The 24362-nt window shown below is 42.0% G+C and overlaps 1 protein-coding gene across 1 annotated transcript; it reads right to left on the minus strand.

Moving 5' to 3' along the window:
- Window positions 1-757: 757 nt before the first annotated feature.
- LOC133575316 (neuronal acetylcholine receptor subunit alpha-9-II-like) lies at window positions 758-24210 on the minus strand. Its single transcript, XM_061927965.2, has 6 exons — window positions 24143-24210; window positions 22024-22169; window positions 16328-16482; window positions 13373-13553; window positions 3994-4345; window positions 758-1515 (listed from the first exon to the last, which is right to left on the minus strand). The coding sequence occupies exons 1-6, from the start codon at window positions 24180-24182 to the stop codon at window positions 758-760; spliced, it is 1632 nt and encodes a 543-aa protein (XP_061783949.2). The 5' UTR covers window positions 24183-24210.
- Between the last annotated feature and the right edge of the window lie 152 nt (window positions 24211-24362).

Consider the following 24362-nt stretch of genomic DNA (forward strand, 5'->3'; position numbering starts at 1 on the left):
TCGTGCCCAGGTGCGCGATCCGCGCAGTTGGAAGAGAAAAGACTTTGTGTAAAATTAAAAGATTGTAAACCTGGCAAAGCCGTCTGGCGTTCAGTCTGTCGGTCCTGAAAGAACCCCACGGCACAAGACTGTCACAAACGCTAACGTTAATTAGTTGTGCAAATACCTTTTACAACATTAACAGTTACATATACTATGTACAAACCAACAATTAACTTTCACTTTAATCATACTATCATTGTTGTGTTATTAAGCAAAATAAGCAATAATTTTACTTTTGTTGAAATGTTTACACTGTACACTTTTTTGTATTGGATGTTTATCTTTATTTTTGCACATTTTAGCAAATAAGCAATACTTTTACTTTTGAAATGCTTATACTATTCCAGAATATTAAGATTTGCACTGGATGTTTACTTTTATATTTGCACATTAAAAAGCAAATAAGCTACTTTTAATTTTGTTAAATGTTAAAAGTTTTAAATGTTTACATTGTTACAGAATATTTTGTCATGTTGTTGTCAATGTTGACTGAGTGGCCATACTTTTTTTTTTGTAAATAAAAGCCATGCCTTTTGAAAAAACTGGCCTACATTTATTTTTTCCTCTTCATTTTAAATTAAAAAAAAATCGGTAAAAGGAAAAATAATCTATAGATTAATCGAAAAAATAATCTATAGATTAACCGATTAATCGAAAAAAATAATCTATAGATTAATCGATAGAAAAATAATCGTTAGCTGCAGCCCTAGATGGATCATGGGGCCTTCCCGATGACGAGGATGCTCATGAGGAACACCATGATGAAGAAAATCCACATGAAGAACCTGTCCATCACTTTAGCGATCTTCTTCCACTCGGCACCCTTGGCGCACGTGGCCTTCTGCTCTCGGAAACAATTTGCGATGTACTCCACGTTGCGCACCAGCCTGGCGTCGCCGTTGCCGTGGCGACAGAACACACAAGGGCCAAACGTTCCGACGGAGCCTTGGGGTGGAGGTTTTTGGCCTTCTTGGCAGCAGAGAGGAGTTTTGTCACCGGGGCAACAAGGAAGCTTGCGGTCTTCTTTGCAGCAGTCCCCTGCTGGAATCTTCCCGGTGGAGTTTTCGTACTTCCCGAGCGGGAAGGTGGAGAAGAGACTCCTCTCTGCTCTGGTGATGTGGTGCTGCTGAGTCTTCATTCCGGGATGTTGCTGCGGTCTCGGGGTCTGAGGTCTGGGGCTCTTATGGCCCTGTGGTTTCTCTCCACCAGCTTGGCCGTTGGCTTGACTCTGAGGGCCCAAGTACTTGTGAGCGCCATCCTTCTGGACCGGGTGAGCAGATGAAGACGAGGAGGAGGCACAGTTCTCGCCCACCTCGTACACACAGAAGATCTTGGACATGTAGTCAATGATGAGGACTTTGGCCCAGTGCGGGACCGGTTTGGCCTCGGGACCACAGAAGTGGATGTTCATGATGAAGATGGTGAGAGATGTGGAGGCTGTGACCATGGTCATGGTGGCGATGTAGTACTTGCCTGAGGAACACAAGTAGGCAGAGAACCAAAAACATCAATGGAGGACTATTCAAAAGAAATAAACAAATAAAATAAACATGCACAAGAATTTAAGGCTGATAAAAGTCACATACAATATAACAAAAGAGGTCATAGACTGCTAAATATACTACTAAAAATCGGTAATGTGGTTGTGGCTTGTGCAGCCCTTTGAGACACTTGTGATTTAGCGCTATATAAATCAACATTGATTGATTGATAATGCTGTGGTACCAAAATGTAATATTTGTAAAACATTGATAATTAAAATATAAATTTAAATGCAAAATGTATATATTTTTCAGAATAAATTAGTCCATTTGTAAAATATAATATCCATTTATTAATGGTCTTGCATTTTACCAATTTATTGTTTCATTATCCGTTATTATTATTATAATGATTATTATCATAATTATAGACTTAGACAAACTTTAATGATCCACAAGGGAAATTGCTCCACACAGTAGCTCAGTTACAAAGGATGGAAAGGATAATACACACAAGGGCACAAAAAGAGGGTGAAAACAAAAAGTATAAAGTAGATTAAAAATGTTCCATAGTAGCAATATAAAATATAACATATATGTAATATTTACATATTATATACAGTATATAATATATACAGATATATTATATATACAATATATAAATGTTGTGGGTTCCCCTGATCACGACAGACCTTCTTGAGAGCCCGGTAGTCAGGTGCAATAATATTTGTATTGTGCGCACACGCGCCAGGTCAGCACTCTTTTCAGCAACTTTTCAGTCTTTCGGCTGCTCTCCCTCTTACGGCGTGGTCTCGGGGCGCATTTGTGGGTTGTCTGGCTCACACTCCAACTCCAACTATTGTGTCTCGGCCCGGCTGCTGCTAATAAGCATGGCAGGTGATTGGATGATCAGCCCCAGCTGGGTAATCCAATCACCAGCCAGCTGTGCTTCGAGGCCGGTCCTTACACACCCCTCTCTGCAGCAGGCCCGCGGACCACACACCCCTCCACAATAACAAATCCCAATGACCATGTACAATATTACAGTATATGTAACAGCTGCAGCAAAAAAAAAGGGCAGCATAAAATAAAGTTTATTACTATATTATCATAATTATCCAAATCGCAATTTTTTAAATTTATTACCACTCTAAAACAATTCATTATTTTCAAAAATTGATTATAAATTTGTATAAAAAATGTTTTTAAGAATACATTTATTAAAACACTGTAGGTTTTGTAGGCCATCTCTGTGCTTACTCGCATATACACAGATATAGGCAGTAACAAGCTACAAGTAGCTTAACTACATTTCCCAGTAGTTTAGCTACTTTTTTAACGAGTAGCTTTTCCTGTGGCTTAGCCATTTTTAGAGCCATGTAGCTTACATCAAAACTACAAGCTACAAAGAGAAAATGGACTGCGACTCCAGGCCACAAAAATGACAGAGAAAATCCAAGGACCTGGATGAATGAGAACGTCCATGCATACGGAGAACATCCATGATTGGTTGGTGTTCCTATGATGAGTCACAATTGGCTAAGGTTAGGGCGAAACATTACGGACTGGCCAATCAGAGGCAAGATAAGGCGGGTCATTAAAACCCGAGAGCAAAATCATAACATGGAGTCAGAGAAAGAGGGATGCCTCAAGCAAACTCCAAAAAAAAAACAAAAAAAAACTTGCAAATGGCAGAGGAATTTTCTCCCGCAGATTAGATTTTTGTTTTAGTGATGAAAATGACGTGCAGGAAACCCGCAATATTATACATGTGGGCCCAAAGAAGACCTTAAATGTAGCGAGCTACTTTTGTGGTGCAGCTTTTAGTGTAGCTTTCTACAATTCTCCTGTGATAGCTGTTAGAATATTAAGTATAAGTTATCACACAAGTCTTATGCTTAAAGGCACAGAACTTCCACTGCAAGTTAGGAGTTGCCACTGTTTGTGTTTTTCAGCCTGCTAAAAGCCAAGGACGGACCTCAAGTACCTCAACAAAGATAAGGCAACTCCAGGCAGACAAAGCAGAGACAGGGCGAAATCACGAGGTTCAGCACATTTCCATAATCACGCATTGTGTCTACTGGGGCTGCTTGCATAATATGTGACACCTCCCTTTAGAAGCAGCCTCAGCCATGTAACTAGGGAACTCCTGAATAAAGGAGGGGGGCTGTTCCTCAGAGTGTGGTGGGAGACTGTAACTGAGTGTGCAGCTCCATTCGTTCTCCTCATGAGCAAAACTGAAATCTGTCTCTGCCTGATTCTTTTCTTCTTGTTCTGTTTAATAGATAGTTCGGTGCTTAAACCTGACAATAACTTCCCCTGTAGCTGACCTACATTTAATCATGAGTAACTTGTAGCTTACCTTACTTGAATGTATCATTTACGCCATACTCTTAAATGGCTATAGAATTCCTAAATACAGCATATAGACGTCAAGATGGAAGCTTACTGTAAGCGGGTGATATTTTACCTATAAGAGGCACACTCTCTGAGGGAGGCATACTCTCGGCCACCATGAGCTGGAACACCGTGAGAGCGAGGAGCACAGTCACCCCCAGGGAAACCTTCTCCCCAGAGTCTGCAGGCAGGTAGAAGCCTAGAGGAGCCAAGAAGGAGATGAGGAAGCACGGGAGGAGGAGGTTGAAGATGTAGAAGGAGGAGCGGCGCTGCAGCAGCACGGTGTAGGTGATGTCGGGGTAAGGGTCGGAGCAACAGCCGTACATGATGACGTTTTTGGTGGCCGGCATTCCGTGGCACTCCCACTCCACGTTTTCCACAAAGTCGGACAGGTCGCCGCTGTCCATGTCCATAAAGATGTCCACCTGGAATGTGGGTCAGGGATGAGTAGAGATGCTGTAGATGAAGCACACCACCAGCTGACATTTTCCAAGTGGGAAAAAACATTTGTAAGATCTTGCAAAGTGGAATTCTGCTATTTAGCAATGTACAAAACTGTTAGAGAAAAACCATTGAGTCTCAATAAGGTTCCTTGCCATGCTACACATTTGCACGCTCGCTTGTTGCTAGGCAGAATTCGCATCATTTTTGGCCTATTAGACAAAGAATGCAATAATGACTGTAGACCAACTGGCCCCTTAGTTCAGTTCAAAACTTGGGGGACAACATTTTTGCAGCAAATTCCTAAAACCACTACAGTGCTCTTGATGTATAGAGCAGACCTGGGCAAATTAAGGTCCGTTAAGCTTTTCAATCTGGCCCGCCGGACATTCCCAAATAACCATTTTACATCTGTAAGATGGAAACTGTAGCTGCCATTATGATGTGTAGTGGGGCGGTATGGCGTAGTGGGTAGAGCGGCCGTGCCAGAAACCTGAGGGTTGCCGGTTCGCTCCCCGCCTCTTGACATCCAAATCGCCATACTTGCCAACCCTCCCGAATTTTCCGGGAGACTCCCGAAATTCAGCGCCTCTCCCGAAAACCGCTTGTAAGTTCCAAGCTGCAGCTGCGATTGGACCTGGATAGCCTCCGGGAAGAAGTAATGGACTACCAAGTGCTTGGCACAACGTTCCCTCTAAGGTGTGCGCCTGCGCAATTGCGCACTGCTCAAGCGTCCTCTGCGCACAGCAAATATATGCCGCGCACCAAATCAAATCCACCTGAATTCTAAACAAAATAAACACATTTATTGTGTGTAATTTTGCAATGTAACTCTGAGTGACAGTGACAACAAGCGGCCCTAACGGTGTTCGTCAACACCGTTCAATTGTAACGTCTATCGAGATGCTTCGAGGACAGGAATTGTATCGATCACTTTATTGAGCAAAACTGTTTATATTGGGCCATAACCACACCAAAAACATGAGTAAAAAACTCCTATCTGGAAAAACTAGTCATTTCCTGCCGTACAAAGCAACTTGTCATCTGTCACCAACACGCATAGCACTAAGCCACTGGTGCGTTTATGGCCACACAAAAAGTCAGACAAGTCAAACACTATGACTCCTCAGTCATACATGTGCTTATTCTACTGTCATTTATTATTAATGTTAATTTATTGATATTAATCATGGAATGCTGTTACGAGAGAAAGTTACAGGAATTCATCCTATGCTTACATTTCATTGTGCAACATGAGGATGTTTAAATGTGATCTCTGAAATGATTTCCAAAGCAGGACCCCCACCCAGACATATTGTACAATATTAATCCATAGCTTATGAAAAACAAGATGTATTTTATTGTCATTACAAGTGGGCCAAATCACTAATATGACTAAATAATCTCATGAAAATGTTATATTATAATAAAAGATAGGTTAGAGACAGGTGTGCTGCTGGTATTTCCATGTGTGATGTTGCTCACATGTGCTCCACTCAATGCTCAGGGACTTTTTGTGTTTGCTCACACACATGAACAATTAGAGGGAACATTGCTTGGCAGTGAAGATCTTCCTCAGGAAGCAAGGATTGACCGGTTTTGGGCCATGCTAGGGAGAGATGGAAGATTCCAGACTCTAGTGCATTTGATGAAAGCACTTTAGTACGTGCCACACAGCAATGCATCATCAGAGAGGGTGTTCAGCATGGTTAGAAAAATAGTGACAGAGAATAGAACGAGGATGGACAATTCAACCCTTAACTCACTCCTTTCCTGCAAATTAAATTTCACAGATGCTGCCCACACCTATGCTCCTTCAAAGGCTGTGCTTTTCAAATACAACAATGAGTAGATGAATGTTATGTGTATATATATATATATATATATATATATATATGAAATATATATATGTTGGCCCTGCGATGAGGTGGCGACTTGTCCAGGGTGTACCCCGCCTTCCGCCCGATTGTAGCTGAGATAGGCTCCAGCGCCCCCCGCGACCCCGAAGGGAATAAGCGGTAGAAAATGGATGGATGGATGGATGGATGGATGTATATATATATATATACATATATATATATATATATATATATATATATATATATATACAGTATATATATATATATATATATATATGAAATACTTGACTTTCACTGAAAGTCAAGTATATATATATTTCTATATATATATATATATATATATATATATATATATATATATATAGTATGAAATACTTGACTTTCAGTGAATTCTAGCTATATATATATATTCATTTTATTATATATATATATATATATATATATATATATATATATATATATATATATATATATATATATATATATAAATAAAATAAATACTTGAATTTCAGTGTTCATTTATTTACACATATACACACACATAACACTCATCTACTCATTGTTGTATTTGAAAGTGCAATGCTTTGCAGCCAGAGGGTCGGGGGGGGGCGTAGGTGAATGAATGATAGGTGGTGGTCGGAGGGGGCGTAGGTGAATGAATGATGAATGAATGATATGTGGTGGTCGGAGGGGGCGTAGGCGCAAACTGGCAGCCTGGCTTCCGTCAGTCCACCCCAGGGCAGCTGTGGCTACGAATGTAGCTTACCACCACAAGGTGTGAATGAATGATGGCTTCCTACTTCTCTGTGAGCGCTTTAAGTATCTAATTAATAGAAAAGCGCAATACGAAATCTAATCCATTATTATTATTAGTGATGTTTTCAAATGACCGTAAGTCTTCAACTATACAAAGTACTTCAATAGTTGGAATCTGTGCTTTTGCATGATATCAATCAATCAATCAATCAATGTTTATTTATACAGCCCTAAATCACAAGTGTCTCAAAGGGCTGCACAAGCCACAACGACATCCTCGGTACAAAGCCCACATACGGGCAAGGAAAAACTCACCCCAGTGGGACGTCGATGTGAATGACTATGAGAAACCTTGGAGAGGACCGCATATGTGGGTAACCCCCCCCTCTAGGGGAGACCGAAAGCAATGGATGTCGAGTGGGTCTGACATAATATTGTGAGAGTCCAGTCCATAGTGGATCCAACATAATAGTTGGATCCACTATTATGTTATATACTAGTTATTATGGTAGTTAGTTACTATGGTAATCTAATTAGTTACTATGGTAATCTAATTAGTTACTATGATAATCTAAGTCACAGCAGCTCAGACGAGGCACCAAGCAGTGTGGGTGGGGAGTGTTTCCACAGAGTGTTTCCAGAGCGGCCAGCCTGAAGTGTGGGTGTCAGGGACAGATGCAGAAGGGGATTATTTATAACAAAGTTCTAAAGCTCGGTTGTATATTAGTTTTATCAAATTATAGGTGGGTTTTTCTTTTTACCCTTTGCGTTCATATTTTGCTGTGTTTGTTGCATTTTTGTTGCGTTTCGCTTGATTGTAAAAGATACACAACTATGGAGGAGCTGGTCTGAGAAGTAAAAGAGGTGTGACGTTCATATGTTGTCAAAATTCAGTGTTTTATCGTTCATAGTTAATATTGTAAATCCCACATTCTTTATTTTCAAGTACATTCTGGGTGTCTCATGCAGTAAAAAAAAATTTTGAATTCCATTCCATTTTTTCAGGCGGTCTGTCATAACGTTTTTAGCATTCAATCAGACATTATTGTGAGGTTTTGTATTAGTGATCCTAAAAATAGGACCCAAGCACACACACTGTACAGCAGATTTTCACAAAATAATTTGAAAAGTATACGAATAAGAAGACATAATGAACCTTTTTGAGCATATTAAAGCAAAATTAAACAAAAACTAAATACCGTATTTTTCGGACTATAAGTCGCTCCAGAGTATAAGTCGCACCGGCCGAAAATGCATAATAAAGAAGGAAAAAAACATATCTAAGTCGCTCTGGAGTATAAGTCGCATTTTGGGGGGAAATGTATTTGATAAAAGCCAACAGCAAGAATAGACATTTGAAAGGCAATTTAAAATAAATAAAGAATAGTAAACAACAGGCTGAATAAGTGTACGTTATATGAGGCATAAATAACCAACTGGTATGTTAACGTAACATATTATGGTAAGAGTCATTCAAATAACTATAACATATAGAACATGCTATACGTTTACCAAACAATCGGTCACTAAATCCCATGAAATCTTATACGTCTAGTCTCTTACGTGAATGACATCAATAATATTATTTGATATTTTACGCTAATGTGTTCATCATTTCACACATAAGTCGCTCCTGAGTATAGGTCGCACCCCCGGCCAAACTATGAAAAAAACGGCCACTTATAGTCCGAAAAATACGGCATACTATAAGGCGCACCTAAAAACCACACATTTTCTCAAAAGCTGACAGTGCGCCTTATAACCCGGTGCGCTTTATATATGGATAAATATTAAGATTCATTTTCATAAAGTTTCGGTCTCGCAACTTCGGTAAACAGCCGCCATCTTTTTTCCCGGTAGAACAGGAAGCGCTTCTTCTTCTACGCAAGCAACCGCCAAGGTAAGCACCCGCCCCCATAGAACAGGAAGCGCTTCTTCTTCTACTGTAAGCAACCACCCGCCCGCGTAGAAGAAGAAAAAGCGCGCGGATATTATCATTTCCTTTGTGTGTTTACATCTGTAAAGACCACAAAATGGCTCCTACTAAGCGACCGGGATCCGGTTCATGAAAAGACGCAATCTCTCCATCCGCACACGGATTACTATTTCACAGCAACTGAGATTCCTGTGAACCGCACTGTGGATACAACGGGAGCACGTACGGTGAATATTCGCACCACAGGGAATGAGAAGTCATCCTTCACTGTGGTTCTAGCTTGCCATGCTAATGGCCAGAAACTTCCACCCATGGTGATATTCAAAAGGAAGACCTTGCCAAAAGAGACCTTTCCAGCCGGCGTCATCATAAAAGCTAACTCGAAGGGATGGATGAAGAAAAGATGAGCGAGTGGTTAAGGTAAGTTTAAGTTTACGCGAAGAGGCCGGGTGGCTTTTTTCACGCAGCTCTGTCCATGTTGATATACGTATGTTTGTGATTGCACATTTGCGTACATTTTGGGAGTGAACAGAGTTGTTAGAACGCTGGTTTTTAATATATTATTAAAGTTTGACTGACCTATCTGACTGTTTTTTTGACATTCCTTTAGCGCAGTTAGATGCGGCTTACAACACGGGGCGGCTTATAGGTGGACAAAGTTTTGAAATATGCCGTTCATTGAAGGCGCGGCTTATAACCCAGGGCGGCTTATGGTGCGGAAAATACGGTACATATTTCCCCCCACCTTTTTCCATTTTCATAAATTTTGAAAAAGCTCCTGGGAGCCATCAGGATGGCGCTAAAGAGCCGCATGTGGGTTGCCAACTCCCGGTATAAGGCATAAAACATAAAAAAAATACAAATATTAAGCTTTATATGTATACATAGATAGATAGAGCTACCGGCACCCAGACACATGTTTTTCTCTAAATTTCCCCCCCGAGTCAAAATAATTGCCCAGGCCTGGTATAGAGGAACTTGGACCTCTGGAAACTCTTTGGCAGATCCTTGCAAAGACATTTGAACCTTGCTAGCGAGCATAAAACACTGGGATCCAAACATACTCCTTTAAGCAGGGCCGGCCCGTGGCATAGACCGTATAGGCAAATGCTAAGGGCGCCACCCATCAGGGGGCGCCACGCCAGTGCCACAAATGTTGGAGAAAAAAAAAAAAAAAGTTGGTACTATTATTTCTAAATACAAAAAATAATCCCACGTTAATTAAAATGCAAAGTAAAGCCTATATAGTAGAAATATTATTTGTTACAACATTACGCCCCTCCGCACGGTGCGCCCCCTCCTTTCTCGTATCATGACTCTTTTTGGACGTCACCACATCAAAAAATCAACACAAGATGTCAAAACGGCCAAAACTGTCAGGTGCCCAGGGAAGAAAAAAGAGAAAAGAAGAGGAGGAGGAACGAGAAAAAGACAAGAGGTAGCAGGTAGGTAACGTTAGCCTACATGAAATTATTTGTCTGTTACAGAATGTGATAGTAACCTGGCTTTTTAGCATTAAGCTAATGTTACATGATTCGGCAATTGCTAATCAATAAATAGCTAGTTCTGTTTTAACGTCGGGTTAATATTGTGGAGGGGGCTAAATTGTTATGGAAAATAATAATGTAACGTTAGGTAATTACAGTACTCCCACCTTACATTCCTCAGGGACATTTGTATTAGATCTTTTAAGCAGGTGTTTTTGTTTACATTGTTGTTGCCTTCTGGTTAGCTAATGTTTGCCCTGCAGGTAATAGTCACTTTTCCACCCCTTTATATATTAGTTATAGTTGTAAGCCTAGTTGTTAAAGTGCACATCATTATTGTAAATTAAGCAATATGTATGTAAAAAATATTGTATTTCATATATTAATTTTTTATTTTTTGCATTCATTTATTTATTCATATTTTTTTTTATCTTGTTAACTATTCTGATTGTTAATTTGCTTTCTTTAAGTAAAAAAAAAGGTCAAAGACAAAGCTATTCGGTTTCTTGTGAGTATATACACTTCACTGCCGATGTGGGGGGGCGCCACCTAAAATCTTGCCTAGGGCGCCAGATTGGTTAGGGCCGGGCCTGCCTTTAAGTCTTCTCCGTTACAATTTGTTTTTGTAATGTGATTTATGTAACTGAGTTGTGGTTTCCCTCAGATGCAGTCAGTAGTCATTTGTTCAACTTCTTTACTTCACCAGTGGTGTTCTTCCTTTTTCACTATTTAATACGTGGCCTGTAAGTTCAGTTTAAAACAACTCTTCACATTTATGCAGTATATTCTTCAAAATAAAATGATAGTGCTGTCATAGAGAGGATCTTTGACTAGCTTTTTTGTAGAAAGTCCTTAAAAACAGAATATCTCTCCTGTAACTGACAAAATAAACAGACCACATTCAAATGGAATAAATAAAATAAGACTAATATTAAAATATTGACTAAGCAGAAGTCCTTCCTGCCAGTCCTCATACTTTTTCAAATGTTCTTGTAATCAGACCATTTTTTCGGTATATTAGATGAAATGTTTACCTAAGTATCCAGGTAAATATTCTGTCTAATATACCGAAAATAAAAAGTTAAAGTACCCATGATTGTCACACTCACACACACACACACACACACACACATGCAAAATTATTCTCTGCATTTGACTTATCCCCTTGATCGCCCCCTGGGAGGTGAGGGGAGCAGTGAGCAGCAGCAGTGGCTGCGGAAGGGAATCGTTTTTGGTGATTTAACCCCCAATTCCAAGCCTTGATGCTGAGTGCCAAGCAGGGAGGTAATGGCTCCCATTTTTATAGTCTTTGGTATGACTCGGCCGGGGTTTGAACTCACAACCTACCCATCTTAGGGCGGACACTCTAACCACTAGGCCACTGAGCAGGCTGATTACAAGAAAATTTGAAAAATAATACGAATAAGAAGAACGTTTGAACCACCTTAGTACATGTTAGACTTAGACTTCCTTTTTATTGTCATTCAAATGTGAACTTTACAGCACAGATAAGAACGACATTTCGTTACATAAGCTCATGGTAGTGCAGGATAAAAAAGCAATAAGGTGCATATATAAATAAATAAACATATATAAATTATATATATATTTATAATAAATAAATATAAATAAATATATATAAATAAATAAATAGATTACTGTACAGATAAATATATTGCACTTTTTCACATGAGTCCACGTTTATGGATGTATGTTATATTGTCTTTTTTATTCCAGCGAGTTAATCCATTTTGGGGGGAGTTGAGGGGATAATTTAATTATGATGCGTTCAAGAGTCTTACGGCCTGAGGGAAGAAGCTGTTACAGAACCTGGAGGTAATGTATTTGTAATGTATGTACTTGTTCTGAACTCACTATGTTCTCTGCTCGCTGTACATATCCTACCAAGTCACACCTACACTCTTTCAATGTCCATTTCTCTCATGATGCAATTGTTGATGACTGAAGTGCTGATATCAACCAAACCCTCCACATCCCACCCCCCGGATTGTAAATAATGTAAATAATTCAATGTATATACTGTTGTGTTTTGGACCAGTTGTTCCTCCCAGGGAATTCAAGTCACAATTCGCTCCCAAGCTCTTTACAACACTTAAAGCTGAGTTGAAAAACCACCAGAGACAGAAAAGGTATTTTGTTGTATATTTTCAAAGCTTTGCCAATACACATTGATTGAGACCAGTCTAACCCTAGCACATTCTATTGCGCCTCCCAAAATGGTCTGTCTTCCCAACGCCAAAAACCCCTCTTTCCTTCCCCCTCCCTAGCCATAATACAAGCACAACGTCTCCCTAGCCATAATACATTCCAAAGAACTCAAGGTTAACACACATAGTATGCTTGCTGACAGAGTATCAAGAGAAGAAATGGAAAACACGAGCGGTTTTCAAATATGACTAAGAAATGAAAGAAGTACAACTTAAATTCGGATATATGTAAATATCTGCCTCCGACAATTCTCTGATGATTAACTTGTGTGATGACTGTATTATGATGATAGTATATATTTGTACCATGAATTGATTACGTGGACCCTGACTTAAAGAAGTGTAAAAACTTATTGGGGTGTTACCATTTAGTGGTCAATTGTACGGAATATGTACTGTACTGTGCAATCTAATAATAAAATCTATCAAAAAAACCAGTTCTCAGCTATCTGGGAATGTGGCCCCCAAAACAATTGAATTGAACATCCTTGATGTGCTGTTTTCTCGGCTGTGTGGGGCAGATGACTCTGCTGCCCCACACAGCCGAGAAAGGACAGGGTGAGTCGCAAAATAATTAAAATGCAGTTTGATGAAATATTAATACAAATTAAAAGGAGAATAAAGTAACACACATTAGCGGCCCCGATGCAAACCTGCCACCAATTACTGGAACTGTCAGTAATTAGTGTGATGACATGTAAAATGTTTACAAACATTTTGTGGTAAACGCACAACATCCTCATACCTGGTTTCCATTGTAGGTCCAGGATCCGAAGGTGAGGTTACATTGCTGGCTGTCGAAGGGGAAGTAGGAGACGTCCACCACGCAGGAGCTCTTGGTGATGGCGGGGGCATCCCAGGTGATCTCTCCATTGTAGCGCAGTCTCACGTTGGTGTCCATGGGCCCAGACAAGGCATCATCAGCCCTGGACCAGCAGAGAAAGTACCGTGAAGTATTAGAAGGTGTTGTCATGGTGACCACGGAAGCTGAGAGATAACTTTGTCATGTGTCAGCATAATTTGTGTGGACTCTTTAATATATTCACTTCAGTTACTGTGTGTTATCATTTCAAATGCAAACTGAACAATCTACGACGTTTTCACTGAGGGCCACAACGCACTTATGTTTGGCTTCTAACAGTGAATACTATTATTACACCATTTTTTTATGCATTTTATTAGTAGATTTTTTTAATGATTTTTTTTATGATAAATTGCAATTATTTGACCTCAAAATCTAGTGTATATTACTGGAAATGGAAAAACAGCACTGCTGTTTTTATGGTTAAAAAAAAAAAAAAAAAAAAGCAGCTCAGTTGCCAGAATTTTACTGTAAAATTTACATTCGGTTTTTTACTGTATCATATTTTCCGCACTATAAGGCGCACCGGATTATAAGGTGCACCTATGCATCCATTAGATGGAGCTGCGCTAAAGGGAATGTCAACAAAACAGTCAGATAGGTCAGTCAAACTTTATTAATAGATTACAAACCAGCGTTCTGACAACTCTGTTCACTCCCAAAATGAATAACCAGCTGATTTACGCTAAATCAAAGGTTAGTGCAATCACATTATAGTAACAGTCTGTGGAGAGGCGGGGCCGGCGGTCCAACACCGGGGCCCAGTCCAAGATGGCGGCGAGGGGGCGTGGCCTGCGGACTCGCGTCCAAATGGATTACAGGTGCGTGGGTCGGGCAGCTGGGCACAATCAGTTAATCTGTCGGTGTATAAAAGGGTGACAGCCGAGAGAGACGGGAGGAGAGGTGGAGAGCAAGAGGCAAGACGCGGAGCACAGTACACCACGCAAACCACGGCGACGTGCTGCTGAAAAGTAGACGGCGGACGGGAAGAAACCATCCTCTGCTACCACGCGAACGACGGCGACGTGCTGCTGAAAAGTAGACGGCGGACGGGAAGAAACCATCCTCTGCTACCACGCGAACGACGGCGACGTGCTGCTGAAAAGTAGACGGCGAACGACGGCGAACGACGGCGAACGACGGCGAACGACGGCGAACGACGGCGAACGACGGCGAACGACGGCGAACGACGGCGACGTGCTGCTGAAAAGCAGACGGCGGACGGGAAGAAACCATCCTCTGCTATCACACTCCTCAGCCTTCCCGGTAAGGTCTATTCAGGTGTACTGGAGAGGAGGCTACGCCGGATAGTCGAACCTCGGATTCAGGAGGATCAGTGTGGTTTTCGTCCTGGTCGTGGAACTGTGGACCAGCTCTATACTCTCGGCAGGGTCCTTGAGGGTGCATGGGAGTTTGCCCAACCAGTCTACATGTGCTTTGTGGACTTGGAGAAGGCATTCGACCGTGTACCCCGGGAAGTCCTGTGGGGAGTGCTCAGAGAGTATGGGGTAACGGACTGTCTGATTGTGGCGGTTCGCTCCCTGTATGATCAGTGTCAGAGCTTGGTCCGCATTGCCGGCAGTAAGTCGGACACGTTTCCAGTGAGGGTTGGACTCCGCCAAGGCTGCCCTTTGTCACCCATTCTGTTCATAACCTTTATGGACAGAATTTCTAGGCGCAGTCAGGGCGTTGAGGGGATCTGGTTTGGTGGCTGCAGGATTAGGTCACTGCTATTTGCAGATGATGTGGTCCTGATGGCTTCCTCTGGCCAAGATCTTCAGCTCTCACTGGACCGGTTCGCAGCCGAGTGTGAAGCGACTGGGATGGGAATCAGCACCTCCAAGTCCGAGTCCATGGTTCTCTCCCGGAAAAGGGTGGAGTGCCATCTCCGGGTTGGGGAGGAGATCGTGCCCCAAGTGGAGGAGTTCAAGTACCTCGGAGTCTTGTTCACGAGTGGGGGAAGAGTGGATCGTGAGATCGACAGGCGGATCGGTGTGGCGTCTTCAGTAATGCGGACGCTGTATCGATCCGTTGTGGTGAAGAAGGAGCTGAGCCGGAAGGCAAAGCTCTCGATTTACCGGTCGATCTACGTTCCCATCCTCACCTATGGTCATGAGCTTTGGGTCATGACCGAAAGGACAAGATCACGGGTACAAGCGGCCGAAATGAGTTTCCTCCGCCGAGTGGCGGGGCTCTCCCTTAGAGATAGGGTGAGAAGCTCTGTCATTCGGGGGGAGCTCAAAGTAAAGCCGCTGCTCCTCCACATGGAGAGGAGCCAGATGAGGTGGTTCGGGCATCTGGTCAGGATGCCACCCGAACGCCTCCCTAGGAAGGTGTTTCGGGCACGTCCGACCGGTAGGAGGCCACGGGGAAGACCCAGGACACGCTGGGAAGACTATCTCTCCCGGCTGGCCTGGGAACGCCTCGGGATCCCCCGGGAGGAGCTGGACGAAGTGGCTGGGGAGAGGGAAGTCTGGGCTTCCCTGCTTAAGCTGCTGCCCCCGCGACCCGACCTCGGATAAGCGGAAGAAGATGGATGGATGGATGGATGGATGTTTTATGTTCGAGTTTCATCAAAATAGCCACCCTTTGCTCTGATTACTGCTTTGCACACTCTTGGCATTCTCTCCATGAGCTTCAAGAGGTAGTCACCTGAAATGTTTTTTCACTTCTCAGGTGTCATAGTTTTAATGCCTTCAGTGACAATCTACAATGTAAATAGTCATGAAAATAAAGAAAACACATTGAATGAGAAGGCCTGTACTGTATGTTTATGACTTTACTCGGGTAAATAAACAGTTACGTATTGAGTTTAGTATGAGTGACATACGGGCTTACTTGTTATAGAGGACAAGGTCCGGCCTCCATACGAGGTTGCTGGGGATGTGGATGATCTCCAGTCCGTCGTAGTCCTCTTTATTCCACGTCAGGTAAGCGTCATGCCACCTCTGTCTTATCCACAGGTAGGCCACCAACACCTGGTTCCTCTCATCCTGCGCACACACAAAACAGTAGTCATACAAGGTAGAAGCAGGCCCGGCCCTCACCAATCTGGCGCCCTAGGCAAGATTTAAGGTGGCGCCCCCCCCACATCGGCAGTGAAGTGTATATACTCACAAGAAACTGAATAGCTTTGTCTTTGACCTTTTTTTTTTTACTTACAACTATACCTAATATATAAAGGGGTGGAAAAGTGACTATTACCTGCAGGGCAAACATTAGCTAACCAGAAGGCAATAACAATGTAAACAAAAAAACACCTGCTTAAAAGATCTAATACAAATGTCCCTGAGGAATGTAAGGTGGGAGTACTGTAATTACCTAACGTTACATTATTATTTTCCATAACAATTTAGCCCCCTCCACAATATTAACCCGACGTTAAAACAGAACTAGCTATTTATTGATTAGCAATTGCCGAATCATGTGACATTAGCTTAATGCTAAAAAGCCAGCTACTATCACATTCTGTAACAGACAAATAATTTCATGTAGGCTAACGTTACCTACCTGCTACCTCTGTCTTTTCTCGTTTCTCCTCCTCTTCTTTTCTCTTTTTTCTTCCCTGGGCACCTGACAGTTTTGGCCGTTTTGACATCTTGTGTTGATTTTTTTGATGTGGTGACGTCCAAAAAGAGTCATGATACGGGAAGGGAGGGGGCGCACCGTGCGGGGGGAGGGGGAGGCGTAATGTTGTAACAAATAATATTTCTATTAAATAGGCTTTACTTTGCATTTTAATTAACGTGGGATTATTTTTTGTATTTAGAAATAATAGTACCAACTTTTTTCTTTTTTTTTTCTCTCCAACATTTGTGGCACTGGCGTGGCGCCCCCTGATGGACGGCGCCCTTAGCATTTGCCTATACGGCCTATGCCACGGGCCGGCCCTGGGTAGAAGAGAGAGCTTCCACAAACACATCATTACTTTTGTTCACTGGCTCTCTGCAGAAGTGAAGGTATGGTTGTATCAGAGAACTTGGAGGAACCACTTTCAGTAACAAGATACTTCAACAGTAAGTTCTTCTGCTATTAGACAAGTGCAGACAGACAACAGTGGATCTGATCCAGCTGAGTAACAGTAAGCTCAAGCCGTACTTTTCATTGAACTACTTGAATGGCTGCGCTCTGTGCAGTCACTATTGAAACTTTCATTAAGGATGTCCAAACCGCCGTCTTCAGTTCAGAGATGGAGTTTTTTAATAAAGATTCTAGCCCGGAAGGTGTTTTAATCTGATGATATATATGGATATAGTGACTGATTTATGTCAATGGCCGTGAAATGTGATTTGAAATGACAACAGAACAGCATTTATTTATCAATCAAAACAACCAAAAAGTCAACACACATGGTCACACAACAACCTGCTCACTGAACTTTGCACGTATTATAGAAACAAAAAATGCCCAAGCACCATATACATTTAAAAACTACACCTATTTAAATCCATTACAATGCATGATGGAGAAAATGCAAGACACTCTCCACATGTTTAAGCTGCTTGATATTTCTGATTGATTAGGAAACGTTAAGGGAGGTAGCCACAGAAATAAACAAGGTAGGAGTTGAAGAAGGTATGGAAAGTGTTCAGACCCCTCTAAATATTTCATTCTGGCCATTTGCTGAAATAAAAAAAACTCATTTTATTTCTCATTAATGAACACTGAGCACCCCGTCTCAATAGAAGAAGAAAAAAGAAATCTAGACATTTTTGCAAATGTATCAAAAATAAAATACTTCAAAATCAAGTATTCAGGCCTTTTGCCCGATACTTTGTTGATGCACCTTTGGCAACAATTACAGCCTGGAGTCTTTTTGAATATGACGCCACAAGCTTGACACACCCATCTTTGGGTAGTTTCACCCATTTCTCTTTGCAGCACCTCTCAAACTCCCATCAGGTTGGATGGGAAGCGTCAGATTTAATCCAGGATGTCTCTGTACATTGCTGCATTCATCTTAGTCTAGTCAGGGAGGTGACCAAGAACCCCATGGTCACTCTGTCAGAGCATTCCTCTGTGAACCTTCCAGAAGGACAACCATCTCTGCAGCAATCCACCAAGCAGGCCTGTATGTAAAGTGGTCATTTCTTAATAAAAAGTTTGCCAAAATGCATCTGAAAGACTCTCAGAACAGAAGAAACTAAATGATCTGGTCTGATGAGACAAAGATTGAACTCTTTGGCATGAATGCCAGGCGTCATGTTTGGAGGAAACCAGACACCTGGCCAACACCATCCCTACCGTGCAGCACGGTGGTGGCAGCATCATGCTGTGGGGGTGGTTTTCAGCCACAGCTACTGGAAGACCAGTCAGGATAAAGGGAAAGATAAATGCAGACATCCTGGATGAAAACAAACGCTTCCCATCCAACCTGATGGAGTTTGAGCGGTGCTGCAAAGAGGAATGGGTGAAACTACCCAAAGATAGGTGTGCCAAGCTTGTGGCATCATATTGAAAAAGACTTGAGGCTGTAACTGCTGCCAAAGGTGCATCAACAAAGTTTTTAGCAAACACTTCAAGTGTGTACCTGTAATTGTTGAGCTTTTTTTATTTTTAATAAATTAGCAAACATTTTTACATTTCGGTTTTTCTCCCAGCTTGCCTGGGAACGCCTCAGGACCCCCCGGGGGGAGCTGGACCAAGTGGCTGGGGAGAGACAATGTATGTATATATTTATCATTTACCGTATTTTCCGCACCATAAGGCGCCCTGGATTATAAGCCGCGCCTTCAATGAACGGCATATTTCAAAACTTTGTCCACCTATAAGCCGCCCCGTGTTGTAAACCGCATCTAACTGCGCTAAAGGAATGTCAAAAAAACAGTCAAATAGGTCAGTCAAACTTTAATAATATATTAAAACCAGCGTGATGTGGGCGCGCATGGAGTCGTATATCAACATGGACGGAGCTGCGTGAAAAAAGCCACCCGGCCTCTTCGCGTAAACTTAAACTTACCTTAACCACTCGCTCATCTTTTCTTCATCCATCCCTTCGAGTTAGCTTTTATGATGACGCCGGCTGGAAAGGTCTCTTTTGGCAAGGTCTTCCTTTTGAATATCACCATGGGTGGAAGTTTCTGGCCATTAGCATGGCAAGCTAGAACCACAGTGAAGGATGACTTCTCATTCCCTGTGGTGCGAATATTCACCGTACGTGCTCCCGTTGTATCCACAGTGCGGTTCACAGGAATATCAGTTGCTGTGAAATAGTAATCCGTGTGCGGATGGAGAGATTGCGTCTTTTCATGAACCGAATCCCTGTCGTTTAGTAGGAGCCATTTTGTGGTCTTTACAGATGTAAACACACAAAGGAAATGAAACGTACGGTAATATTCGCGCGCTTTTTCTTCTTCTACGCGGGCGGGTGGTTGCTTACAGTAGAAGAAGAAGCGCTTCCTGTTCTATGGGGGCGGGTGCTTACCTTGGCAGTTGCTTGCGTAGAAGAAGAAGCGCTTCCTGTTCTACCGGGAAAAAAGATGGCGGCTGTTTACCGTAGTTACGAGACCGAAACTTTATGAAAATTAATCTTAATATTAATCCATATATAAAGCGCACCGGGTTATAAGGCGCACTGTCAGCTTTTGAGAAAATTTGTGGTTTTTAGGTGCGCCTTATAGTGCGGAAAATACGGTATGTATATACAAGTTCGTTAAGTTTGAACCGAGAGTGAACAGGTCAGAGTCATTTAGGATTTCAAGAAAAGGGGTGGGATTAAATAAATGTAAACTTCTTCTCACTCCTTTTCAAATATGTAAAAAAGAAATAAATAAAATAAAAATAAAGTCCATTGCTCATTTTGCTTTTATTCTCCATTGATTTCATGTTGTTATAACGGCTGTTAAGGCTATAGCACTTTATTGGATCAGGCTTGCTCTTGTTTTTTGCATACTTGAAATCAAATATATCAAATTTAAAAAAAACACATTTTCTTAGCCCAATCGGCCCCTCGGGCAAAAAGTTTGGACTCCCCTGCTTCAACAAAAGCCTGCTTCACTAAATGTGAAGTGAAGTGAATTATATTTACCGTATTTTCCGCACCATTAGCCGCACCTAAAAACCACAAATTTACTCAAAAGCTGACAGTGCGCCTTATAACCCGGTGCGCTTTATATATGGATTAATATTAAGATTCATTTTCATATAGTTTCGGTCTCGCAACTTCGGTAAACAGCCGCCATCTTTTTTCCCGGTAGAACAGGAAGCGCTTCTTCTTCTACTGTAAGCAACCACCCGCCCCCGGAAGAAGAAGAAGCGCACGGTGCATGCTGGGATATGTGACGTTTCATTTCCATTTGTGTGTTTATGTAAAGACCCCAAAATGGCTCCTATTAAGTGTGTTGTCTGTCTAATTATAAATAATGCAGACGAGGCGTGTTAACTGAGTTCTCAACGTTTACTCACAGCGTGCTCATAACCACATTCTAACTGCCAGCATACAACAACGCTTCTCAGGGCTACCGCGCATGCTCGTCACTATCGTTGCATGCTGGGTAGTGTAGTTGTTATATTTGCTAGCTCATAACATCACATTAAGAGACACGCTTACGCGCTTAATTCAATACTCGCCGTCATTCCGGGTGGATTGACAAAAGACCTCCAGCCGCTAGATATTGGTGTCAACAGGGCATTCGAAGCTAGACTGCTAACTGCGTGGGAACAGTGGATGACAGAAGGCGAACACACCTTCACTAAGACAGGGAGACAGCGCCAGACGACGCCAACATCTGCCAGTGGATCGTAAATGCCTGGGCAGATATTTCGGTCACAACTGTGGTCCGAGCTTTCCGGAAGGCAGGATTCACAGAACTGCTGGACAACAGTGACACTGACTCCGATGACTTCGACGAGACGGAACCGGCCATTTTGGATCCCACATTTGCCCAACTTTTCAATTCGGACACCGAAGACGAAGAATTCGAAGGATTTACGAATGAAGAATAACTTCAGAAAGTAAGCGCTATGTTTATTTTGTGTGTTGTGACATTAACGTTCGAGCAACATTATGTTACTATTGCTCTGCACTATTTTGAATTTTACTATGTTTGTGATTGCACATTTGCGTACATTTTGGGACAGAGTTGTTAGAACGCTGGTTTTTAATATATTATTAAAGTTTGACTGACCTATCTGACTGTTTTTTTGACATTCCCTTTAGCGCAGCGTAGGCGCGGCTTATAGTCCGGGGCGGCTTATTGGTGGACAAAGTTATGAAATATGCCATTCATTGAAGGTGCGGCTAATAACCCGGGGCGGCTTATAGTGCAGAAAATACGGTATATAGCGCTTTTTCTCAAGTGACTCAAAGCACTTTACATAGTGAAAGCCAATATCTAAGTTGCATTTAAATCACTGGGAGCAGGTGGGTAAAGTGTCTTGCCCAAGGACACAACGCCAGTGACTAGGATGGCGGAAGCGGAGATCGAACCTGCAACCCTCAAGTTGCTGGCACGGCCGCTCTACCAACCGAGCTATACCGCCCCAATGGTGCTGTTTTTTTTTACATTTGTACTAAGGCGTAAGGCAAGTCTCACCATATCTTTGATCTGGGAGAGCGTGATCTGCAAAGTGACGTTAAGTGCTCGGTCCGTGTCCTCCACGGGCCGCAGGGCGCTGGAATAGTTCTCCATTAAGTCGTTGAGCAGCTTGTGGGCAAATTGACCCTGTGCTGAGTGGACCACTGCAGGTACAAACAGGAGATTACCTTTCAGAACATCCAAAATACATCTTTGAGATTGGTTGGTCAGTATGCATGACACTTCAGTTAGCTATTATTGACTTTATGTAGGACCATTCCTGCACAACATCATCACACATGCAACAATCAAATAGAGCAATATGCACATGTTGCAATTTAAAAAGTATTACGATCCAGCAGAGGTGGGACCAAGTCATTGTTTTGCAAGTCACAAGTAAGTCTCAAGTCTTTGCCCTCAAGTCCGAGTCAAGTCCCGAGTCAAGACAGGCAAGCCCCGAGTCAAGTCCAAAGTCAAGACTGGAAAGTCTCAAGTCAAGTCCTAAGTCCTGCATTTTGAGTTTCGAGTCCTTTTAACCACAGACTAATATATTAACACAGATTGTGTATGCTTTTCAAACGCTGTATTTATTTATTAAAACAAGTGCATTTTAAATTGCAGGAAAGAAAATTGTGCTGACATTGCACTTTATAATAGCACTATTAACCAGTCATTTTAAACATTAACTCATTCCTTTACAGAACAAACACATTGAAAAATAAAGTGCAAATGTACTTATTTGTACAAAAGTGTTAACATTGAAAAAACATGACATATACGTGAACATAACAAAAAAGTTGTACTTTTTATATGTCAGGGCCCTATGCTGCATTGCATCTGCAAAAGACCAAATTAGCCAAGAGTCTGTCAGTCATTTGTGCACGATGGGGGCGTAGTATGATGCCACCATGGCTGAAAACTCGCTCCACTGGAGCACTGGAGGCAGGCACTGCCAAGACTCTCATGGCCACTCGGAACAGTGAAGGAAGAGTCTTCATGTTCAATGCCCAGAACAAAAGGGGGGAGAGAGTTGTTTTGGGTTGGTGCACTACTTGTAAGTGTATCTTGTGTTTTTTATGTTGATTTAATTAAAAAAAGAAAAGAAAAAAAAAAAATTCTTGTGCGGCCCGATACCAATCGATCCACGGACCAGTACCGGGCCGCGGCCCGGTGGTTGGGGACCACTGAGGTAAACAACCAACAGTATGTCAGAAAGCTAGCTAAAACGGTACACATATTCATAATATAGTATACATTTTAACTGACCTTTATTTTACTATTTTTGTCTTTTTTTAGGTGGCTAAAATACGCGGTGCTGCTGACCGCCGTCTAACGTTACGTGTGATATGTTGACTAACGTAACCCTGCTTAAAAAAAATCACTGAACAAAAAGTATGAATAAGGTAGTGAACTGCAACAGATTCCCGTGTTTGCAATAACGTTATAACGTTAGCAGTGAGTTTACAGCCTCACTGATTTAACTACACAGCAAATAAAAGTCACGTTACTTAGCCAATAAACGTTATCTTACATTCAAAACTTACCGTTCTTTGTGCAACTTCAAATGCCGGACGAAGTTGGAAGTTGTTGCCTCTCCATCAGTAATTTTCGAACCGCATGTGTTGCATACTGCAAACCGTTTTGTGTTGACCACCTCGTAATTTTTATACCCAAACAAAATTATTTTAGGTATCATTTTTTGTTCACTGGCGTGTGGTTTGGACATGTCTTCTTCGTTGGTTGTCCTGCAATTTGATTGGATGAATGCTGTGTGATGAAAACAAAGTAGATGTAATTTGATTGGCTGTTGTACTGAGAGCACACCAGCTGACACACGCAACGCTGATAGACAAGTACACAATGAAAAATACGGAGCGCTCCCGAATAACTTTTTCATCTTTGGGTTTTGGGGAAAGTAGCAAGTCATGTCAAGTCATGTCAATTCAAAAGGCTCAAGTCCAAGTGAAGTCACAAGTCATTGATGTTAAAGTCTAAGTCGAGTTGCAAGTCTTTTTACATTTTGTCAAGTCGAGTCTAAAGTCATCAAATTCATGACTCGAGTCCAAGTCATGTGACTCGAGTCCACACCTCTGCGATCCAGTACTATATGTTATATATATAATGTTTCAATTCTGACCTGAAGGTAGCAGTATGGCCAGGCAGAGTATTGGGATCATCTTGACCAAGTGTGATAGAGAAGAAGAAGAAGTATCCTGTGGCCTACAGAATTCCTGGCACAAAGATGTCGTCACACTGGTCCATTTGTCCACCTCGGGACCTTAAGTCAAAATGCGCTGCAGGGGAGGGAGGACGCTCGTCCGACACACGCAATGAAACTCGGGCTATCACATAACTCA

The sequence above is a fragment of the Nerophis lumbriciformis genome, linkage group LG35 (assembly GCF_033978685.3).
Source record: "Nerophis lumbriciformis linkage group LG35, RoL_Nlum_v2.1, whole genome shotgun sequence".
Taxonomy (NCBI): Eukaryota; Metazoa; Chordata; class Actinopteri; order Syngnathiformes; family Syngnathidae; genus Nerophis; species Nerophis lumbriciformis.

Coding starts and splice junctions, on each gene's coding strand:
- LOC133575316 (XM_061927965.2), bottom strand. CDS start 24,182: ATGATCCCAATACTCTGCCTGGCCATACTGCTACCTTCAG. Junction 16,483..22,023: donor TCTCCCAGATCAAAGATATG/GTGAGACTTGCC, acceptor GTGTGTGCGCAG/GATGAGAGGAACCAGGTGTT. Junction 13,554..16,327: donor GACCTTGTCCTCTATAACAA/GTAAGCCCGTAT, acceptor CTGCTGGTCCAG/GGCTGATGATGCCTTGTCTG.